General features: G+C 41.5%; 2 protein-coding genes across 5 annotated transcripts in view; both read left to right on the forward strand.

Moving 5' to 3' along the window:
• Positions 1 to 22,209, forward strand: part of LOC125765313 (5-hydroxytryptamine receptor 1-like) — a 53,775-nt gene extending 31,566 nt beyond the window's left edge. For all 4 annotated transcript variants that reach the window (XM_049430316.1, XM_049430317.1, XM_049430314.1 and 1 more), the window contains exon 4: positions 17,114 to 22,209. In XM_049430316.1, the coding sequence (XP_049286273.1) occupies positions 18,084 to 19,709 (1,626 nt within the window). In that variant the 5' untranslated portion in view covers positions 17,114 to 18,083 and the 3' untranslated portion in view covers positions 19,710 to 22,209. The remainder of the gene's footprint in view (positions 1 to 17,113) is intronic.
• LOC125765312 (uncharacterized) lies at positions 10,157 to 14,126 on the forward strand. Its single transcript, XM_049430313.1, has 2 exons — positions 10,157 to 13,257; positions 13,315 to 14,126. The coding sequence occupies exons 1-2, from the start codon at positions 12,017 to 12,019 to the stop codon at positions 13,706 to 13,708; spliced, it is 1,635 nt and encodes a 544-aa protein (XP_049286270.1). The 5' UTR covers positions 10,157 to 12,016; the 3' UTR covers positions 13,709 to 14,126.
• Positions 22,210 to 24,175: the final 1,966 nt, after the last annotated feature.

Consider the following 24,175-nt stretch of genomic DNA (forward strand, 5'->3'; position numbering starts at 1 on the left):
AGCTGATGGTGGAAAACAGTGAAAAGCGCAAACAAAAACATGCAAAAAAATACACGAAAACTCACACCATTTGCAAAAAGGTTAGTAAAAAGGTGCTTTGATTTCGCGTTTGGAAACGGAAGCTACCGGTACAAATTACATTATGCTTTGTTTTTCCGTTAAAAGTCGGTCCAGGTGTGTCGGCTTATTGGGCATATTATTTCCTTCCACAAAAGTTGTTTGTGTGTTTTTCTTGAACGTCTTCCTCGTCTGTAGAGTATTTTTTTAGAGCTATGAATATGTATACGTTTTGAAGCTGTTGTAGAGTGCTCCAAATTTAAACAAAACAGTATAATCAATCTGTGACATTTTAATACCATTTCCAATTCGGAAAAGGATACAAAGTATGGAATGAATAATTTCCATCATTCTCTAAGCATGATAAGAAATAATGAGAAATAATTAAATCCGTCTATTACGGCCATAAAGAAGACACAAAAGAAGATATGTAAAATTGGCCTCATATTTTTTCCGATTAAAAGAAAGGAAATTTTCTAGTTAATAGTATGATGAAAACAAATGTTTAAAAAGAAATGAATTAAAAATGAAAAATTCAATTGCCCTACTCTGTAGGAAGTGGAAAAAAACCGAAGTATCATTGTATGACAAGTCTACGTTAGTGAAAGATAAGGTCATTGTATTGATGAGCTTAAACTAGCAGATTTAACTATTTTTAATCTGAAAAATATTAATAATTTTGTTCAAACTTCTTTCTTTTTATATATTAACGTTACCGAGATACATCTAATTATTAAATATTTTTCTTATGAAATAAGAGCGTTGTTAAGAAATTCTTCTTGAGGAAACTTGGAGAAAACCATTTCTCCATTTCATATGTTTTAAAATCATAAATAAATTTAATTTCTATGTAAAATGAAATGTAGAGATATATTAAGGACACATTTCCCATGAGAATAAAACAAAAGTTATTATGACTGTATACCCACGTAATTAGTTACTCTAAAAACTGAGGATTTAAGAAATTATGGGAGTAGATAATTGTATGAATTTGTATACCAAAAGAAATTATAAGAAAAAATAAAAGGACTGTACTTCAAAAAGCAAAAAATCAATGTTTGTAGATGACTGCGCTTTTTGAGGATTTCCAATAATTACAAATTAAATGATTTTTCTATTTTCATGGTTTGTCCTGCTGAGAGTAAACTCTTGTACATATGCCATCTCAGTAAGAAAGTATACCATTCCACAGGCGTGAAATAACGTAATGGTTTCATATACACGCGGTGGGTAAATTTTGTGGTGACGATTAATAAGTTTACAGTCCATTTGCAGTCCATTAAAATAGGTGACTTGTGTCGGTGTGTGGGAAATGCTTTAGCACACAGGGACGATGTACCCGCAATGTACAGGACTTTCATCCATTACAACCCACCCGGCGGATGGCTTGGATTTGCTGAAAGTACCAATTTGTGACTAATTAAATTTGCACACCTGAATGCATCGGTTGCCGTTTCTGCTGAACACGGTACCATGGGTGCACAAATAGTGAACTAGCAAACGAAGGTACGATGCACTTAGGATTTTGCAAAGATTTATTTGTATCGTCAACGAAGCGCAGTTGAGTAGCTTCCAGCAGTTAAGCGGTCGGTACGTTTATCATATAAATGGTACGTCAAAGGTCATTGCACCGAAGCATCAAAATGCACCCCAATGCAAGTTGTTCCTGCATTTTTTTCCCCTAACACATCGTCACACCAAGTGACGAAACAAGTTCATTACAATTTTGTGTGAACGGTGAAAATAGTAAGCAACAAGATGGATGCTGTAGCGGTGTGTATCGTTCTATCGATTTTTTTGTTGCACCATCAAGAACATGAGCGAAAAAAAGTAATGTTAAAGGCCACTCGGTATGTTTAGCTTGCGTGTGTTAAAATTAGAGCACTTGCGGATGCAAACATCTACGATCTTGGTGGCCTTTTTCATATGCAGGACGTAGGATTTCGCAGCCGTTTGTTCGGGGCGGGGAAAAGTAGCTATTTATTTAGCGTGCATTCATTAAATAGAACCAGCTATTTAAAGACAAGTGGCCCAACTGAATGCAAAATGAAGAACTGCATGAACCCGTTCACGATGACTTATGGAATTTTGCATTGCGTTGAACGTGGATTTTGTGGTACAATTTAATTAAAATGTAACAGTAACAGTTGGCATTTGCATTACGTTGGGCAGCTGTTTCTCATAAACAGATTTTGCGGACGTTGTTCGATTTCTTGTAGTTCCTGTTTATTTTGTGTGCAGTAGCATCATGTCTATTTCCTGTTGGTGCGATCCGACCTGGGGACCCCCGGCGGGTAAAGGTAATAAAGCGGAAGTTTATTTTCAAAGAGTCGATCTTGCAATCCGTTGAAGTGTGGTAGATGTAATGGTTTATAAGTTTATTTTTAAAATATTCACTTTAATATAAAATGGATTTTTTTTTCTCTTGTTAGTTAGCAACTTTGGATGATCAATCATCATCAGGCGAAAGAGAACACCGATGCGAAGTATAATCCAACAGGACGGTATAACTTTTTTTTAATTGATGCATCCATTATAAAAGTGAGACGTTCATCCTACCCGGTCCCATGCCAAAAATCATAGAGAATTGGGATTTCCTATTACCCAGACTTATCAATCTTCAAGTCCCGCGTGACGGGTGCATGATGCGTTGCAAACTGCCAACTGCAGTTTAGTGTTTTCTTTCGCGTTTGGATTTTTTTTCACCCCCGTTTGCAGCGAGAACGAAAGCAAACCCAGAGAATAGTGACGTTGGAGTATTTTTAGAAGTGCATTAATATTTCAATGGCACCCGTTGTCGTCGTCGCCGTCGCCGGATAGGGACATGGGCTTTCGGATGGTTGCCGTGCGAGCGAGGGTCATATCTCAAGGGAAACCAGACAAAAATTTCCCTCAGTCTCAGAAGCATCAATATTTCGCCGCCATCATGCTGTCCTGATGCTGTCAAATGATATCTTCCCTGTGGACGGTAGGGAGAGAGAAAGAGAGATGAATACTGTGTGTGTGCGCGCGTCTTTTTTTTGTTTATTATGATCGATTGCTATTTTACGTCAACTTTATGCAAACTAGCACCGATACCGAGCAGGTGGACACCAATGGTTGAGTGTTACGTTTTCTATTCATATAAACATTTTGATGAATATTTTTATACCATGTTTTTACTATGGTGTGTAACATAACCTTCACTGGGCTGGGGGAAATATATTTGGATGGTTTCGGACGAAAACATAACAAATCGTATAAGTTTAGCTTTTTGCATCGCGTCATTTTGCTGCTGATTAATTTCGTACTAATTTAAATACACTCTAGTGTATATCAGTCAGTTGGGCTGTGTTAGTACACTACTACTTCTACTACTATCAGGCTGATTAATGTCACCGTAAATCCGATGACGCTTATTTGGCATGCTAATGTGCCAAGTGCGATTTAAAAGTAAGATAGGGGATGAAGGAAAGGGAAAACAAATCTTTTACCAAAATCATACCCAGCTAGCATTCATTTTCAGCACGCAAGTAATGAGCATTTGCATTAATCAGACACTGTACCTAGACGGAGGACAAGTGTTGTGTGCGTGCACGCTCCTGTTTATGTGTCGGCGAGTTGAATTTCTGCTAACGATTGAAGATTGACACGCAAACCGGGTACGTCCTTCCAAGATGTTACGCATTCCTTGCCATGCTGCTGTTCACCGGTACACGACGGGTTGCCGGATGCCTTGACGACGGATGGAATTTATTTTAATTTATTCATAATCTCTTTTAATTAAATTATGTCAGTTTAATTGGTCGAACCGAAATGAATTTTCCTGTTGCACGGTACCCTGTGGGTACAGACGGGAAAGGTGACGATATATTTGTAAACCTACACATGTCCTCATTCATATGTCTCTGTTCACATGTGTAGCTGTGTGTTTGTCCGTGAGAATTACACCGGCAAGAAGGACTGGACTGCACACGTCTCGGTGCAGAATTTGGCGCGGCTATTTGCTTGCAGTGTAAGCATGGTTTCTCTCCCATGATGTATCTTATGGCAGCTGCCGGCAGCTCATGTTTACAAGTTAAGACATATTTCACGCTACGATGAATTTCGGTAAAATCCGAAGGGCATTTTTCACGTTACGCCTGTAGTGGCGGTAGTAGTTTTCTCCACAGCCACTGGGTTGACGGTTCCGTTCGCTAGCGAAACACTGTCATTTTGGTTGGTTTGTGCAAAGTGAAAAATTAATGACCCATCGTTTTGGGAGGTCGTTGCGCGTAATTAATCAGCGCCAGTCAGCTGAAGGAAGGGCTTCAGGCTCCAGACTGTTTTGGCTCCGGTGCAAGGTTTGCTAATCGTCGGGCGCAATCGACGTACTCGTCGATGATGCTAATGACAATGATAATGATGATGTCATTTTTGGCAAAAGCATGCAAAATATTGATTTGGCGGGATGGTTAGTGGGGTGACAATATTTTTATGTTTCAATTTTCTGGACTATTGCATTTGATAATTGATTTTTGGCCGATTTTATCATTATGATTATTTTTACAAACTATACCACTTGTTGTATTTACGAAATGATGTTGAAAATCCAACATAACTTAAGTTTGATTTTGATAATCCTAACACAACAAAGGAGGGGAAGCCAAATTTCGGAATTCTGGAGAAGGTTACGGAAATGAGACAAGAGTAGATTAAATTATTCTCAACGGATATAACTTTTGTTTAAATCTAACGTATCAGAATTGAAGGGACATCTTCAAAATCAAAAAGAATGAGAGCGATCAAGCAAAAACTTTGGAACTGATATATGTGATATCTAACCTCATAACAAGGAAGTACAAGGATCTTCTATTCTCTTGGATAACCCTGATCGCATGATGTGATCAATACGGATCTTAGACGAGAGATACTAGATCAACGAATAATACAAAAGAAATGATATTGCCAATGCCCAATAACGCAAGTGTATACCACAATTGCTGAAATCCTTGGAGACTTGGACCCACACAAATCGTGGGATTAACGACGGAATGTCGACTCTCCATACACCGACTTTAAAGCTAAGACTTGAATACTTCCAACAAAAGGAATGTTTGAAATATGCAGAGTTTAACATTTTGAAGCTCGAGAATTCGGAAAATAAAGTACAAGGAACTACTTTACTTGCAGAATTTTAAATATCCTTAAACTTAATTTCTCTCCTAATACAAATGTGTACACCAGCGCCTTTGCTTAACCCCAAAAAGGAATGAGCATTCCGATTAGTTAATTGGGAAAAGAGATTCCCAACTGGAATAAAAAGAACTGTGTGCTGTATTCGGGTCAACACTCACGTACGCTTCACGATGTGTGAAGCTTGCAGTTTTTATTCAACGTCAAAGGTACGGTTCTTGTACCGAAAAAGGGCAAAAGAAAGTTCTTCCTAAACAAGTTGGCAGGAGATTTGGGGTTTTTCACGATTCCACACTCGGAAAAGTGCCTTTGCAAAGCCGTAAAAGTTCTACGGATAACTTCAGAGTGTCTTTAAAGGAGTGCATGGTGGTTCAGCTTACGATGTCTATGGCAACTAAGCGTAACTGTGGGTGAATGTGTGTGCAAAGTGTCCTTGCCTTAAGAGGGGCGGTCCCGGGAGAGAAAGTGGTTTTGTCGCTTCGGACATATACTACACATTCTTCACAATGGACGAATTTCACACATCAGCAGGCTTCGTAATGAACTTACCGGGAAAGAACCTTTCAATGGTTGAATGGACGTCAAAAATGCGTCTCGTTCATCTGGTTACCCTGGACGACATGGACGACATATACTGGACGGTCCGGTTTGTTGGTCATCGCTGTATCATGCGACAACATGTCAATAGTGCGGGACAAAAGATTCGTCGCCTTATCGTTGCCGGTTGCTGTTGATCAAATGGCCAATCGAGATGGTCGATGATTGTGATGTGTGGTAGATGGATGATAAGGATAATAATCATAACGACATTTTCTGGATTGAATCTGCATGATCTGCCTGGTGATCGATGATATCGGCGAGCGAAATCCAAGTGTTACTTAAAATTAATTTTATTCTATTGCATTTTGTGGCAATTGTTACATACATAAACTTTTACAATAAGTTTTGAATTCGGTTTTGGAAGTGTTTTTTTTCATACACGAACGATTAATTGATTTTGTCGTGTACATCGATCGAAGCATATAAACGTTCAAAATCGTCCACATAAAAGTTCGTCGTTGAGCCATTGTTCGTCCATCCTGTTACCTTTCAACTGTCAGCACGATATACCGGAAGCATTTAAACGTTGTGTGACGTGCACTGAGAGGAAGGTATATGTCCAGTGCAGACAATAAAGTGTAGGTTTGATATTTCTCTACCCCCGTCCCCAGTAGAAAGTGATGTACCGGAAAACCGCTATAATAAAGAAAATAGAGCGATTTGCTTCCATAGAAAAAGCCCCGTTGATGGTCCCGATGCGTTAGAAAGCAAGTGTGTGTGTGTTCTTTTCTACTTATTTCCACCCCGATATCAAATCATTCTGGTTCAACACGGAAAACCAAAGCCACAACCGTCAACCGTATATATAACTCGGCCAATAAAACTGGTCCACAGTGGGTCCGGTGTAAGTGGATAATGCGCATTTTGACTCTCGCTTCTCACAGAACCACGGCGCTTCACCGCTTTCCAATCATCGGTCGGGGCGGTGCGTTACGGGCTAAAACCATCGTTAGGCAATGGGACAAAAAGGGCGGCAGCAATGCAAGAGGCCAAAGATTGGAAGTAAAAATAGAAAATCAATTGATTTTCGATGCCGCTTCGCCGGAGCCCGTACGTCAGCGAAGATAATTGTATTTTCTTTCGTACCGCTCACAATCCATCTGCTTCGATCAAAACACCGTCGTGTATTCTGCTCGCTGTAGAACCCATGTTCGGTCTGGAGATTTTCCAGCCAATCTGGCCACTTTCGACGTGAGCGACTGTGGGCGGGGGAATGTGCCCAGGTTGGAGTCAGGTAGCGCAGGTTGACTAGAAACGGAAACTCGGAGAGAGAGAAAAAAAAACGTTACGGAACAGAATTTCGGTCGTCGTTTGGTCGGTCGTCAAGCGGAAAAGTCGTCTTAGCCAACATGTCAATTTTCGGTTTTGTCGATTACCTTTCTTGGCCACGGGGATGAAAGCGTTTCACCTTCGCGCACACGGAGGGGGAGAGTAGCAGCGAAACGGACCAGAACAATCGGTTTAGGGCGAAGTTACCATTTTGTTTCGGTTATCTTTCAAAATCGAACCAAATTTTATGTGTGGTAGGATAAACGTCAAGATAAAAAAAATTGAATAAAATTTTAAATGGATGCAAATGTTTCGTTGTATCAGGGGTTTAAAACAACTTTAAACAATTATTTTTATATTTCATGCCAAAGCCGGAAAAAAGAGTCTTAACGTTTTATGCTAATATAATAGCCTTTCAAGAGTGCTCGTTTATTTCTCAAGTACGAACGATTGCACTTCAAACGATAGCAAATTGATGTTACCCGAAAGATACCCGGAACCACACTTTGGTGGTGCAAAAAAAAAACGAGAAAAGAAATATATTTCTCTTACACAACTGATGTTGCTGATGTCCCATTATGGAGCACCATAGTATGTGTGCTAGTTGTAGTAAGTTCTGGTGATTGTAAATCGTTGCAACATCCCTTCATCGCTACACTAACGATTCACTAAAGGGAGTGCAAAAGAGAGAGATAAAAAAACAAATACACGGAAACAAACCGAAGAAATAGAGTTATCGTTTCGATGCATTTCGACTGTGTCTTGTTTCTTTGCGTGATTCAATTTCGTTTACCTTTTTCTTGTTACCGAAAGGGTAGCAATATCAAAGCATCTGTCTGTTTGTGTTCTTGCGCAAGTAAGGCAAGTATCCTTCTGTGGAACGATTTACTTCTGTCGAATGTTTCTGTCCATCCGCACTAGCAAATCTTTCGTCCGGGGTTTCCTGCCGGCAGCATGTTTATGCGAAACAGAGCAAAAGCAAAATTTCGTTCAAATAGAATTGAACAAAATGAGAGCAAAACAAAAAAAAATTGGTTCCGAACGGTACCGATTATCCGGAAGAAATGAACGGAAATGTCTGCCAGGCGTAAAATCGTTTCTTCGTTTCTGGCATAAGAAAAAATATATAAAACCACATACACGTTCTGTGCTAGGGTAAAAGAGAGAAAGCATTACTATTGACAAAAAAACATAGGAAACTTAACGCTTAAGTAAAATTTCATTCTCGAAGCTGAACCAACGGCCAGCCGACATTCCTATCTAGAGGAGGCAAACGAGAGAGAGAGAGCAAAAAAAACTAACGAGCTCGTTCAGCTTCGTCTTTAAATTGATGACCAACCGGGGCCAACATTAATGCCATTTCAGTGAGCTTTTCCTAGTTGACAGTTTTATTTCGGCTTCAATCGAAGCATAAGATTGTCGCATAATAGCATCAGCCGAGTGATGGATTGGATCATGAGAATAATGAGAAACAGAGTTTTCTTCTGTTTTGCTGCGTGTTTTTTTTATTCCACAACATTGAAGAAGTGGATTTTTTTAATATATTTTCAACAACGTTTTAAGCCGTGATGATGTTGTTCCGGGGAAAGTGAAAAAAAATTGTTAAATTTAATAACGATAAAATGACTTTATACTACCATCACATGCCGACTATCTCACCAGGGAGAAAGTTTCCTTGTTCCACAAGTATATACCTTACCGGACTGTAAATTAAATCGTAAACTTTCGTTGTACCTCACCGTGGTGAAGTTGTTTGACCTTGCAGAAAAATGGTGCAACGTCAAAATGCCCGTTATTTTAGCCGAATATAATCATACAACTTTTCAAGGACCGCGAGAACCTTGGCATTTCGCAGCACAGGAAATGAATTGACTACATTCGCAAGCAGAGAAAGAAAGCACACTAAAGCTCTTGACCTAGATTAGGTGGTTTGTTTTTTGCTGCTGCTGCTGCTGCACTCCAGAATCGATCGTTACCGAAGGAAGGCACTTTGGTTTTTTTTTCTTTCGTATCGATCCCGTTTGGCAGAAAACAGAATCCGTGCCAAAAACTTTTACGATTGGTGTTTTTTGATTTTTTATATGCTTGGGTCGCTCTTCTACCCCTTCTTTAACAATCTCCAGAATGTATGTGAAGATACGCGGGTATTGAAAGGTATTTCGATGGAAAGTGGTATAGAAGGAAAAAGAAAACACCAAAAAACCCACGAAACCGACCAGTGTGGAATGAGATTTTCGAATCGCCCGTGCCTGGTGCAAAATAACTCATGTCTCGACGTTGTCGACAGGCATATAACAAAGGCATGCGATATATTTTATATTTGTGGAGTGGAGTGTTTTTCAACACAACCTTTATGGCGCTGAATGAAACAAAAACAAAACCCAGAAGAAAATAATGCCGCTACCAAACTAATCATACGCTATTTTCAGCACACTGTAAAGAAGGTTACAAATGAAAAGAAATGGTAAGATGTGCAAAAAAAATCAAGAACAACGGCCACGACACGTTGATTGCACGTACGAAATGCTGTGCTGTGAAATGATCGAGTGCTTTCTGTAGGAGAATTATGAAAAATCGATTGATTGTAAAAGCAGTGCAATAAAAAATGTACTTACCTTTCACCAAAACTAGTTGATTATTCAGTTCTATTATTTTACTCGGTGCAATATTTTCCTTTTGCAAAATATTTTCCCAATTTTTTTGTTCATACAAACAAAAGGAAACTCTTTACATTCCTTCTTAGAAAGGAAATAAGATTTAACTGTTTTATGTGAGAGTAAATTACCAACTTTTTAGATGAGAGATTTATAAGATACTTATCCAATTTATTACTTCAATTTTAGATTATAAAATGCTGAAGATTCTTTCAATTTGAATATTTTGGTAACAGGAGACAATATGGTGGATTGTATATGACTTTGAGGTAACTTATTCTTCAATTTTTTCTGTACATTATTATAAATGTAGTATAATAAATTCGTAGCAGAGTACAATACACTAAATTACTCATAATTTTGAGACAATTTTTTTTATAATTTATTCTTCTTAAATTCTAAAAATCCAAAAGATGTGAGGGATGTAACTGCCTAAAATCAATGTAAATTTACAATTATTTCTTGTAAGGCGAAGAATATATCCTACCAAGTAGTTTTAGCTACATTACTCTTCTGTTAAATTGTTCGTAAAAAGAAACGTTTCAATGTACAGCCCTTAAGTAACACTCATCATCCGAATTGCCACCAAGTTCACCATTGCACGAACGAATCTTTCTGAGTGGCAGACTCAGGTTTCAGTTTTCTTGCGGCTGATCGAAGAATTGATTACTTCGTGAAGATTGTCGAGAGTTGTCGGGAAATGATTATCAGCTCATTATGCGCTACGTGAATAGGTCTTACCAGCAGCATTCGTTTTGCCTCCTACCCGCAGGCCCATTATCCCGAAAGGTAAAGCCTGGCGTCGATAATCACATTATCTACCGGTGGGCGATAGTATCGAAATACTTAATTTCTCGGTCGTATGTATTTTTACTACCCGGCTTGTGGTGAGTTGCTAGGGAGGAAACCGTGGTGAGAACATGTTTTGGGCGTGGTGTGTTTCAGCCGCAGGTAATTCGTTTTTAATTGCCACAGTGCGTACGGTGCGTAGGCTCGTGCGTGCCACAGCTGAATTGGAAGGCGCTGGTGGGCTTTGGATCGAATGGAACTGAAACCTTCCCAGCGTACGGTTGATGTGGTGTAGTGATATTATTTGGAGTTAATCGATAATTCTTCTCCCCTCATCATAGTCAGCTTTAACATCATTAATAACGTATATCCACCTACTGGTTGAATTGACTTCCCTTAAAGCATTTCCCAGAATTTGTTCGGTGCGTATTTTGTGTGTGTTTTTTGCCTTACTTTTGCAGGAAAACATTAATCTATTTGAATGGTTTTCCCATCGAAACAATCCATTAGCCTTAGTAGACATGGACATATGGCGATGCACGTGTTCGATCATCATCGAATCATTGGCAATCGCATTTTAATGGCATCATCGCTGATCAAGCTAGTAAGCGCAGCACGCGAAAGCGCAATTTTCCATGCTGCTTTACGCTGATGCTTCTGTATCGGTTTGCGTACCGCGAGTTAGATACGGTTGCATTCAGCAACAATCAATCTACCCCACCCGGCAGGACCGTTGAAATGTGCTTCCAAAGTTTTCTTTTGTGCATTGTTTTAGGTAAAGAGTGTTTTATTTTTAGTTCCTTTGTTTCATTTTTTTTTAGAAAAATGAGGGAAAAGTTTTGTTTTAAGGTAAGGCCAATGGGTGGGTGAAAAATTTCCACTACCACAAGTTGCATCGTTCGCCTCTTTCGGTGACGGTACGCTTTGTGAACGTGGGATGTGAAGTTTTTGGTTTCTTATGGCACGCATTAACCAGTACGCCATTTGCTGGAGGAAGTCGGCAACATGGGCTAGAAATGCGTTGAACTGTGTGCCCTTAGGTTGTGAGTGGTAGCATAAAGAATGGAATGAGAATGCAATTTGCGGGTTTATCGCTTTTTTTTGTTTGTTCCAGCTAAAGGAATGCTGCTTTCCATTCCATTGACTTTGGGCTTTCCGGGTTAAAAACATCGTTGGCAGGAATTTAAAGCTACCCTTAGTTTGGTGTGGGTGGAATTTAAAGTGAATAAAGGTTGGTGAAATGGAGAATAAATTCAGCATCCGCACGGCGCACCATTCGTAAAGTGGGTCGTACTAACGAAAAGTTTACCGCCGTCGATACTGTCGGCACTTGGATGGAATAGTACCGTACGTACGACATCAACTCGCTGGATTGTGTTAAGCAGTAGGCTTTGCTCACGAAATGTCACTCATGCGTTTACGTTTCAAGTACACTCGTTGCACGAGCCAAGCCCAACGTGAGCGCAGGACGTGAAGGGTAAATTTGATCAAAAATGTCCGCACCGGAACTATCGTGGCAAGTGGTCCGGGACATTGGAGTGCACCGGTTACGGTTCGGTCAGGTGGGCGGCGCTATTGACAATTTCACCGAAGCAGCCCCCAGACTCAGTGAAGACGATGAATCGGTGCTGGTGTTGAAGGCAAACGCACAGCTCGAGTATCTCGTACCAAATGCAGCACTGGAAACGATACGAAAGGCACGAAAATATGCCGGAAATTTGCTGCACTGCCGGTCGCTGTACGAAACCGGTGATCTCGAGGGGCATCTGCTCGCATCGGCAAACGGGCAGCGTCGTCAACGGCCCGCAGCCGGACATCGGCAGCAGGACTTTACCACCGAACTCGATCTCGGCTTATCCACATTCGACTGTACGTTGGGTGAACGTGCTGGAGCATCACTGCTCGAGTATCGACATCGCTTTCCGGAAATTGCCGCCGAGCAGCAGGAACTACGCAAACGTTCTGCTGATCGTCCCCGGTGGAAGGTGCTGGCCGAGGCAAACGAGTGCGATGTGATCAGTGTGCTGGAGACGGTTCGCAAGGAACCACCGTTACGGGAGCAAGTGCGGCGCAAGAAAAACAAGCAAATTCTTGGCCAAATCCATCTCGGACGTGGTTGGGAAGATTGGATGTTTATCGAAGATTTGTTACCCACGGGACGGTACGGTTCGGTCGTTCGATTGCCACAAACAAAGCCAACCTCCCAGGCAATGGACCGGCTGGTGAACGAATGCTACACGAAAGTATCGGCAAGGGTACACCAGTCGCAGGCCTGCTTCCCGATGTACAGCCAGCGGCATGGTCGCTTCGGACCACAATCGAACCACCGGCGTGAGGTTTGCGAAATGGATGAGCTTTTCAAATTCCGTTACCGTGCGTACCGTGCCGTGTACAATCAGTTTGATCGTATGTACGCGTTACGTGCGCAGGGCAAGACAGCTGAACTACTCCGGTACGGTGGTGATATTTTGCACGAATTCTACAAAACCACCACCGTCCGGGTACTTCCCGAGAAGGGTAAACTGGTGCGCGAACTGTGCAATTTGATCGGTTTGACCGTGCTGGATCGGTTGCGTATTCCACCGGGTCTAATGGATGTACGGCCAGAGCATCGGTTGCTGCTGCTGTTCGCCGTACCGCCGGCCAAGGAAGCGAAGATTGTAGTACCCGTGTTTGGTGACATTTCCACTTACCGCGATCCTACCGAACCGGATCACGAGTACTTACGCTACAAGTAGGTACTCCACATTTCGATCCTAGCCGACGGCTGACATGCTTTTCCCATCCACAGGGGCAAGATTGCGGAACTGGAGCGCCGCTATCAACGGGTACAGTATCCCATCGAGCGTTGCCTGCTCGACTACCAGATGGCAAGGCAGCATCTGCTGAACGGTTGGCTGGACGATGTGAAGGTGATGGGTAATCGGATGATCGACGAAGCGATCGGTTGCGGTAGCCACTTGTGGCAACTCATCGGGCAGCTCACCATCGCCAAAGCCTTATGTGCCCAGCATAATCTCGAGCAGCTGGCCGTGCTGTTACGGTCGGCGGCGAAACTCGTGCAAAGCCGGCTGCCCGACGAGCGGATTGCTTTTTTCATCGAAGTATCGCAGAAGCTAAACCAGGATTTGCTAATGAAAAAGCTGGGCCAATCGGTGGAGCTGGAACGTACGCTGCTGGTTTAGTAGCAGCAGTTTTTTCTGATGTTGTGTGCAGTTTCAAGTGGAACTAGTAGAACGGTGAAGTTTGGTACTTTGGTGCAAAAAACTTTGACCCAGCTGGGTGCATGCAGAGACAGAGTGCAAAGGGATTTTAGGATACCGTTTTTATTGCTTTCAATGCTCCAATGCCTGGCTGTAATGGGTTGAAGAGAAACTGAGAAAAAAGTACCCCATACACACACACACACGCGCGGACATTACACCATTGTGATGTGTGTGCAAAAATGAACTGTTACGGAATAGTTCGGTTGCGGCCATTTATCATAGTTAAATTCAACTTTTATTTCTCGCACGTTCGCGTGCCTCATAGTATCCCTCTGTTTTGCTACAAAATTCAGCTTTATCGGTGAATAAATTTCATTACTTGTTTGCTCCCCTTTTTTCCACCTGCCCTACCTTGAGTGCTATCAATTCAAAAGGGGTTTGTTAATAAGCGCTATGGTGGGTGGCAAAAAAAATTAAAATCGTTCCGCATTACAAGGCGAAACATTTTTGTACGGTAAAAAGTTTTGCTCTACCCATCGGTCAGCTGAGCGATAGAGCGACAGAGACACAGTGTTTCCGTGTTGGGAAAAGGTGAGAAAATTAAACAACGGCGAAAAAACAGGAACTCGATGATTAGCAGCGGGGAACAGGGCAAGCGAAACAAAACACCGAACGAAAGGAAGCTAAAAATAATTTTTGTACGAAACCAGCAGGAAATGGAACCAGGTGAGCAGTTTTGTTGTTTTCCTGGTTTGTTTGGGCTTTTTGGATTTTTGCTCCGTTTCCGGACACAGGAAAAGCAATGTTCCAGAAGAAAGTTTCATGGGGTTGGTTGGTTGGAAGGAAGTGTAAAGATTGGTGCGAAACTGGAGGAAATTCATAGCATTACTAAAGGAAATAACAAAAAAAGGTGGAAATAAAACAAACCCAAAACCATGCTTTATGCGCTAGAGAGACAATGGACATTTTGTTTTTGTAGCATGAGTTCCGCAGTAGCTGAGTTCCGGTGAGGCTATGAGAATTATTCTGCTTGGAAGCTGTGCATGATATATAACAGCGTTTCATTCTTTTTGTTCTCACAACTATTGTTCTGTAGAATTGCATAAATTGTAATAATTGTAAACGATATTATTCTACATCAATAAAACACCTTTCTTGTTTGTTTAACATATTTTAATGCAGAACATTTTGATTGATGACACTTCGGTGGGTCGAAATTGGAACCGTTTTTAAACGGGTAGGTTATCAGTTCATGGGCGGTTGATTGGCGATTATGGTAATAGCTACAACCGTAGACAACCGAACAGGAACCCAACTTCTCATCAATCGGTGCGTGAAAGATTGCGTGGATTGCGAGGCGTTAGTGTAATGAGCTAACATTCCGATTCCGGTGATGATTTATGCGCTGCGAAGGGTTGCTTTCGCAAACGGTCCCACCACTGATTTATGACTATTGGTGGCAGGCAAGTGGAAATATATTGATAAAAGCGTCCGTTATGATCATTAGCATGTCAGCGGGTATGAGCAAATGGTTCAAAATGGTAGAATTAAATTGCTAATAGCTGTATCCGTTCGGTGATGCTAATGCTAAGACTGTTAGAACATCTAATGTAGTATTTAGGCTGTATTTATTATTAGAAAAGTTCTAGGGTAAGTGCACCAGTTTTCGGCAGGTTAGTGCAGCTGTTTTGCAAAAAACGAAAAAACACCTATTATTTGCAATATTTGTGATTGAAAGTGATGTTATTTCGGTTGATAAACTTTCGTAGTATCTTTCTGCATTTTCATTTTTGTGATTCTAATCCGTTTTATGTGCAATATTTATGAAAGTGTAAACATTGGTTTTGTTCCTGTTTTCGGCAGCAATGTTCCTATTTTCGGCAGGCTGTGTTCCTATTTTCGGCAGCGTAAATAAGAACCGTTAAACGTTTTAAACGATTGAAATCATTAGAAAATTGAATTTTAAACAATTTTCTACTCTTATTTTGCTAATTTTGTGGCCGCAAAGTGGTTAAAAATGTAATTTTATGCTGCCCGTTTCGATAATTTTGCTGTCAGATATTGCAGTTTTCATGCTTAATCTAGTAGACCACGCTGTCATTGCATACAAAATCACACAGTTTTGTGCTGTCAAACATCATCTTTCGGCATGTACCCATTTTCGGCAGCCTTTAAAGTGAAAAATAAATCATTTATCAAATTTTTAAAATTTTTTAAAAAATTGCATAAATTTTAGAACCATTTTATCTGTCAGAAAAGTGCTTCATTCATTTTTTTTATGCAGTGGTTTCTTATTTCCAGTATCTGCCGAGTTATCGACTGACAGCAAATTGGACGAAATTTTGTTAACACTTTATGAAAATTGCGATATCTCGGTAAATACTGGGCTAAATGCAGTGAAACTTCGTATTTGGAGAATATCTATTGGTATTTACGTTTTAAAATAATGTTTGACCGCATTCTATAACGCATTTGTGTATAATTTAGCTTTTATTACACACCTGCCGAAAATAGGTACACTGCCGAAAACTGGCGCACTTACCCTATATCTTTTCCTCAATTGTTAAACAAATTGGTAAAAAAATAGTACGAGAGTTGATTTATCTCAAACTCCACTTACTTCCCACACGATAAAACGACTTTCAATTACTTGACGTTTGAGTGGCTCAAAAGAGAAGGCTTTCCAATTGCCGCTTCACCATCTAAACACTGCACTGAAGCAATTGAAGTTGAAGAAACTTGATGTTTACTGCACACCGTACAGCCATTAAAAGGTAAACAAGCGAAAACTTTAATGTGTACCGGTGTGAGATGACTCCACTTTCATGTGGAGTTTTGATTGAAAATAAGGATCTTTACACGCAACTTCGACGCGTACTTTAACCGTGTTACCATGACTGACCGTAAGTGCGACCCCAGGGGGGGTGGGAAATAAATGGGAATCGGATTACCTGTATCGATGGGCAACTTTGCTGTTTACCCTTCCGATCCGATCCCGGTGAAGTTTTTTAAGTATGTTACCGCTGTTACGTGGGTGTGTCCGGTTCAGCCGGTTGTGGAAAGAGGGTGTGTAAAAGTTTTCCTTCCGTGCTTAAGTATGCTCGATCGTTACTGAAGGGTACTTAGAGTTTCTCGAGTTGTGCCATGTGTTGAAAGCCGAAGGTAAAATGGTTAATTCATCGATAGTTTAACATTATCAGGCCGTTTTGTTTGATTTTGGTACAAAAAAAAAATGCACGAGCAAAGTGTTGCTTGAATGTTTTTGGTAACGTTTATCCTGTTCGAATGTAATCGTTGTCTAGGAGGTGTCAGCATTTACCAAGTTCTTTCACTTACACATGTTTTTTTTCTTCTTTCTTTGCTTTTTCCTCCATTTCATTTCAGATGGCACCAATCAATCTAACGCAACGTCTCAGCAGCACCATCGGACGGACACGGACGACAAGGACGCAACGACCCATTTCAATCTGAAGTTGTCAGGTCACGCATCGTCCGGGCTGTACCCAAAAAACCCCAACACCACACCGGTACCTACAGCTGATGTGGCAATCAATCATTTTAAAACCTGTGACCGGAACATCGTACCCGAATCCGGCAGATTCGAAGTTTCGAGTATGTAGCGCAACGGATTAAATCATTACTGTGTGTGTGTGCTTGCGAACGTTCGTGTGTGAGCCGATGTAAGATCGTCCCTTTTTTGTTGTTGGTAATCAAGTTTTATAAACAGAAGTCGTAAAAAAATCCTGCCATTTGCTGCTCACAAAAAGCTACTTGCTACATGGAGGGCATGTCACAGCGGTTGACTTGCACGATTTGAAGCTGAAACGATTGGTGGCAATAAATGTCCAGCCATGCCTGTCGGTGACAGAACCTGCGTCAAAGTTGTGGCTATAGTGGTGACCGTGGTCGGTGGAGTGGTTTTTCCGTATCGTCCCGTACCCGGTGGTTTGTGGCTGGGACAGTAATTAGCTTAGAGATTTAGTGTACAAGAATTTGGAGGAGAAATAAAAGTGCGCAAGAGGGAAAACGAGTGGGAAGCAAGCATTGAAGAAGGCAAAAGAAAAGTCAACATACATATCAGGGAGTGGTAAAGAGAAAGGGGAAGAAGTTGAAAACGAAGGTCATTTGTGTGCACGTGCCCTAACGATGTTAAACGTGTGCATGCATGAACTGTTACCAGCGGAAATGATGAAACGAATGAAAGATGAACATTTACATCGTACTGTCAAATCGACAGGCGGAAGTGTAACTACTTGTTGGAATTTAATGCTGTCGCCATATGTGTGAGTGAATGTAAACCGGTCGGAAGTCGGACCATTCCATCATTCCGGACACTGCTGTTCCTGGTAGGTGTATGGATGGGCTAATTCTTTCCATGCTAGTAGACGATATCGGAGTATCTCGACAGCAAGCGCACAACTCACCGCATCTAGAGGATCACTCATCCACGGCAGTGTTGCCAGCTACGATCGTAACGGAACGATCTTCCAACGGTCGGGCTTCGTATACAACACCTTCAACGCTCTTGGCCACGGTGGTAAGCGGCGGTACGAGTCTTGGGCCGGGCAGCATACCGACCCCGTTCGCAGTGTTGCTGGCGCACAATCAGACTACCGGTGACCATGGCTTCGGCCACGGTTACACCGGAAGCGGTGGTACCGAGGTGGGTGAAGCAGGCGGTAGTGGAAGCGGCGAAACCATCGTTGGTCCGGCCGCTTCGATCGGGTTTGGTGGTGCGCTCGGTGTATCCGTTACCGGTGGTACGACGGTAGCCACGATCGTGTCCTCCACCCTGGCGAACGCCACCCTGTCCGAGCACGAGCTGGACCTGGACACGATCCGCAAGGTGATCATCTGCATCGTACTGTTAGCTGTGATATTCGGCACGATCGTCGGCAACATACTGGTGTGTGTGGCCGTGTGTCTAGTGCGGAAGCTGCGCCGACCCTGCAACTATCTGCTGGTGTCACTTGCCGTGTCGGACCTGTGCGTTGCCTGCCTGGTAATGCCACCCGCCCTGATGTACGAGGTGCTGGGCGAGTGGAACTTTGGTCGCGTGTTCTGTGATATCTGGGTGTCGTTCGATGTGCTGTCGTGTACCGCTTCCATCCTCAATCTGTGCGCCATCTCCGTGGATCGGTACTGGGCGATAACGAAGCCGCTCGAGTACGGTGTGAAGCGAACACCGCGCCGTATGATGCTGTGTGTCGCACTCGTGTGGTTAGCGGCCGCATGCATCTCTCTGCCGCCGTTACTCATTCTCGGCAACAAGCACACGATCGGTGAAGGATCCGATCAGCGACCGTTCTGTGCGGTGTGCGAAGACGTCGGTTATCAGATCTATGCGACGCTCGGTTCGTTCTACATTCCGCTCGCCGTAATGCTGTTCGTGTACTATCAAATCTTTCGTGCCGCCCGGCGAATAGTGAAGGATGAAAAGCGTGCCCAGACACGGTTGGAGAATAGCTTGGCGGTGGATAAACTGAGCGCCACCACCAATGCAACCACGACGACGGCCATGAGCTTGAAGCCGCCCGATTCGATCGTACCGGCGATGGGTGCCGGTGCGGCCTTAGGTGTGGGCGGTGGATCACCGCACCAGAAGAAGCTTCGCTTTCAGCTCGCGAAGGAACGGAAAGCATCGACCACGCTCGGGATCATCATGTCCGCGTTTACGATCTGCTGGTTGCCGTTCTTCATACTGGCGCTGGTGCGACCGCTCATGGACGATGATTATCCGACGCTGTCGTCGTTCTTCCTGTGGCTCGGGTACGCCAACTCGCTGCTCAATCCCATCATTTATGCGACGCTGAATCGTGACTTCCGGAAACCGTTCCAGGAGATCCTGTACTTCCGCTGCTCGAACCTAAACATCCTGATGCGGGAGGATTTCTACCACAGCCAGTACGGTGAGCCCGGTTCGCAGCGGTTCGTGCTGGAAAATGAAGGCCAGCACACGGCACGGGAAAGCTTTCTCTAACTCGTGTGTATGTGGATGGTGACGTCAACAGACCGGCCGGTAATGGTTTGGTGCGTGATGGGAAGAGAGGAAAAAAAACAGCTTTGCACGGCCCGTTTTGTGGTTTTGTCCATTCGAAGGACGTAGGATTGTTCCTCGCAAAAAGTGCTTTCACACGAACTGAAGATGCTTTCCCCCTGTTGCGTACGGATCACCCTTTGCTGGTTGTAGTTTTGGTATGTTTTTTTTTCGTGTGTGTGTATGTATCTGTCCTAATCCCGCCATTGGGCCATTCCTGAGCAGCTGTGGATTATGCGGGTGTGTGTGTGCGTTGGTTTAGTACGGATGCTTCTAGCAGCCATAGTAGTATTAAATGTTTTCAAGCACCTAACTGTAGCTGCTGCTGTACGTAAGAGAAGCGAAAAACTCGATACGTTTAAAAAGATAAGGCTAAACAGTGTAAGCGTAGCGTAGTACTTTACAAATCAAACGATGGCCCCTGTCAGTCAGGCAGAGGGTCAGATGTCGTTAGGTTTCCATGAGACAATTATTGGTGGAACTGTATAGTAATTATTAAATTAATAATTATTCACCACCACACATATGTAGGTCGTCTAAAGGAAGGCATAATGGTAGCAAATGGAAGAATGATTACAAATAATGCAAACATAACACAATGCACAACAAAACGAAGAGAAGAGAAAAGAAAACACAACAAAAGCCGATACAATCACGCTGTCTAATTAGAAGGTATGGTAAACCCAACAATCCAATCCATTTATATAACCGTTTGGCACAAGCAGTAGTGAGCTTGGTCATTACCAAAAAAAAAAAGTAAAACTAAACACACATACACACAAAAAAGATAGAACGTTTCATTGTAAGGCAAAAACATTTGAAGATAAAGCAAGACACAAATTTAGTTTAGTAGTATACATATACTAGCGCACGTAGTAAACTATTGGACTAGTTTTTTTTCCAAGGTAGCAAATGTACGTATTCGGCCGACTATCTACAGAATGAAGGTGGAACAGATACTGTCCAAGCAGTGGGATAGTTTGTTCTAGATCTCAGACTCTATCGAATGAGTAGAATTCGTTTGTTTCGTTGTGTAACAATAGATGTCCAGAATTGATTAAACTGTTTACCGCCTAAGTTCACCATGATAAATCCAGAACACTTCGTTTAATCGTGAGATATCACGATTTAAAACTACTGGAAATGATGGCATATTTCTTCATTTGCTAATCACGTAAAAAAACGGAGCAATATACGTTAGGTATCCTTGTTCCACTATGAGACAAAAGTGTATTACTACCAGTGAACAGAACATAAGACTTTAAACGCGAACAATTACTAATATCGTAAGCGCTCTGGAGCCGTAATGGAGAAGGTGAGATGCATATTTGAAGAATTTACTCGTAAAACGAAAAAAACGAAAACTCTTTTAGTATGTAAATGTAATGTTGTAAGTGATATACGATCGAACTGTATGTGTGTGTGTGCGTGTATGTTTGGGAAAGGGTGTTAGAAGGGCAAGGTGTCTAGTGTTACACTGCTAGGCATATATTTTCCGTAGGCTCTAAAGAAAGAAAGAAGGAAAACCGAATGCGGCATTCGGCCGCAGATGTCCGTGTGTAGAAAGACCGAAAGGAGTAGGTGTTTTTTGTTTCGGTTTTTGAACGTGTATACTAGAGTAAAATGATGGGCAGTAAAGCACACTCGTAAAGCTACAGGAACAACAAGCAGGTGTATCAATGGAAAGGAAAGCAAAACAAAAAAAACAAACCCCGAAACTAAGTCAAATGCTGCACCAGCTGTGTAAGATGATGGAAAACATTCGATGCATGTACTATTTACAAATTTTGCTCTCTACTACCTATTACCACTTTAAGGCATTGGGCGGGCAAAAAAACACCCCGCGCATGTAAGCGTACGCACGCAAAATCGATTATTTACAAGCATGGCGGGCATGAGTTGTTGCGTTGTTTTCGACTGTTTTTATTGTTTTCTATCGATAAATTAAATATCTCTTCTACAGAACGTATTTATAGCAAAACATCTGACGTAGACTTACACTAAAATGCGTGGTGCGAACCGTTTCGAACGCTACTCGTATACCTTTAACTGAGCTTTTTTGGAATATGTTACCGGAAAACTATTTTTACGAAGGGAAATAAACCAGAGGCTCAAAAGAAGACGAAGAAGCAGAAAAAAGAAATAACTGAACCATTCTCCAAATGTCATCAAATTCTCTCGATAGATGTATGCTTCAGTAGGGATGAATGATGTTAGGCGGTGTTAAGCGTATAGCAGAAAAACCATATAATCTGGCCGTGGTGCACTGACTTGGCAGATAAAGAAAGGGCTAATAGAAACACTATTTCTGAAATGCCGCATCACCGAGATCGCGTACATTTGAAACAAAAGTCTGGTTGATTTTATACTGAAATCTATAATTGCTCCTATTGCTAAGATGTGGCGTACGTGCAGTGGTAAATAAATATCAACTAGAGGAATATCTAAATGGTTACCTTTAAAGCAAATACAGCAAGGTAGAAAGAAATATGGATTCTTCACACAAACTGCTAAAATGCTCCTGTCCGAATGGGCACGGCTGGAAGGAGCTTAAAATAAAGAAAAAAAAAAGAATTGTAGCTGAAAAAACAGATTCAGTTGTTGGTGTTTTTTGGTGATGAAAGAATGAATCGTATGTGGATGTGGGTAAGATATTTCTAGCATTTCATCGTTTTCAGGCACATTTTTGTCACACCTGGTAGTGTAGTGTGATGACACGGTCTGACAAAACCGAGCACTCTAATCCATATTGCATGAACTTCTAGTATGAATGTTTCATACGCTGCACTCTCCGTGCAGACAGCATCATACACACTTACCGGGCGACCCTTGAGAATGGTATGAAATTGGATGCTTAAATGGAAATTAATATATCATACTAGGTTCCGGCCAGCCATTTTGAGATCTCGAGTGGTATTGGTCGATAAGTGAAAGTTGTTTAAAAAAGCTGTTTGTGCTAGTTCGTTGGAAGACATGTGCGTGGGAAAAATTGTAGTCTATTTGCCTGGCAAGCAACCAAACCATCGATTGTGATCGTTATCGGTAGGTATATTTTGTGGTCGTTTTGAAACATAACAAAGTGGGAGAGAGATAGAGAAAGAAAGAGATAGATTATGGTTCGATAGACGTTACTGTTGAGCCACGGTTCGTGTTTTAATGCGAGTATGGCATCAGGTGCTATTTCTTACGGCAGCTTCAAAACTGGAAGGAGCACCACTAGGTAGGTGGTGCGCGGTTCAACTAATCAATCATCACTACCGGAAGAAATGGTTCTGGTCGTGCTGGTCGTGCTACTTGCTAAAAGAATCAGGCATACAGTAATGTTAGACGATCCATGCCATTATGGATGTTCAACCGCAAGGAAGACCGTGCAAAGTCAACTGAGTCACCATAAATCATGGCCATGATTATCCAGTTCACATTATACCTAATGAACGTTGCACAAACACGGTCTCGGATCAATATTTTACGTTTTGAGGTGTTTTGTAACATAAAACTCAAGTTAATGCTGTGGTAAATATTTTATAATACAAAAGAACTAAAACATTATATCGTATTGGGGAACCATTTGCAAAACAATGATAATGTAAAACATTTTTCATCTTATTAAAATACAAATAAAACATAAGAATGATAATTGCATTTTTTAAATAATAAAACAAAATTACGAAAACAGCGAGTTTGTACCTAAAATTCGCTAAGTAATACAAATTTCGATTTCGATGGAGACGCATGGTGCTTTGTTCTTGAAAGGCGACGCATGGTAGCTGATTGTTCAAAGGGGACGCCTGGTGTTTTTGATACGGAAGTGGTGGTTTTTATTCTTTTTTGAATACTTATATAAACCTTCTTATTAATTGTAACTGATTGTTTATTGGTAATTGTAACTAATTGGTAAAGTAATTAAATGAATTTATAATGTTATATAGAAAAATTATTTTCAACAAAGGAGACGCCTGGTGTTTTTGATAAGGAAGTAGACATTTTTATTTTGATGCATTTTGGAATATTTTTATAAAGGTTTTAATTCTTGCTGATTGCCTAAAGAATTAAATATGTTTTAATTTATTGTATGTTTGTGTTGGAATCCCTATGAATGAGTTTCAATGTTCCATTCTTCACTTTCGTTAAAAAACCTGTATTACAATCCAATAGAAAATGAGTAAAATGAGAAATTGCCCATGCATTGAATTTAGCTTAATGATGTAATTATGTTTCCTTGTGCCAGCTTTGTAGTGGGAATATAAAAAAACATTTTTTTCGCAATGATAATTATCTCGCAACATTTATCTCTTTTGATACCTCATAACCTTATTTAATGTTTTTCTTCCCTCTTTGGAACTGTATGGACAGTGTATGCTGTAGGCTGTACGCAGATGCTTTTAATCTGCCTCAATCACCGGTGATAC

Source organism: Anopheles funestus, chromosome 2RL, assembly GCF_943734845.2.
Source record: "Anopheles funestus chromosome 2RL, idAnoFuneDA-416_04, whole genome shotgun sequence".
NCBI lineage: Eukaryota > Metazoa > Arthropoda > Insecta > Diptera > Culicidae > Anopheles > Anopheles funestus.

Coding starts and splice junctions, on each gene's coding strand:
- LOC125765312 (XM_049430313.1), top strand. CDS start 12,017: ATGTCCGCACCGGAACTATCGTGGCAAGTGGTCCGGGACATTGGAGTG. Junction 13,258..13,314: donor CACGAGTACTTACGCTACAA/GTAGGTACTCCA, acceptor TCCCATCCACAG/GGGCAAGATTGCGGAACTGG.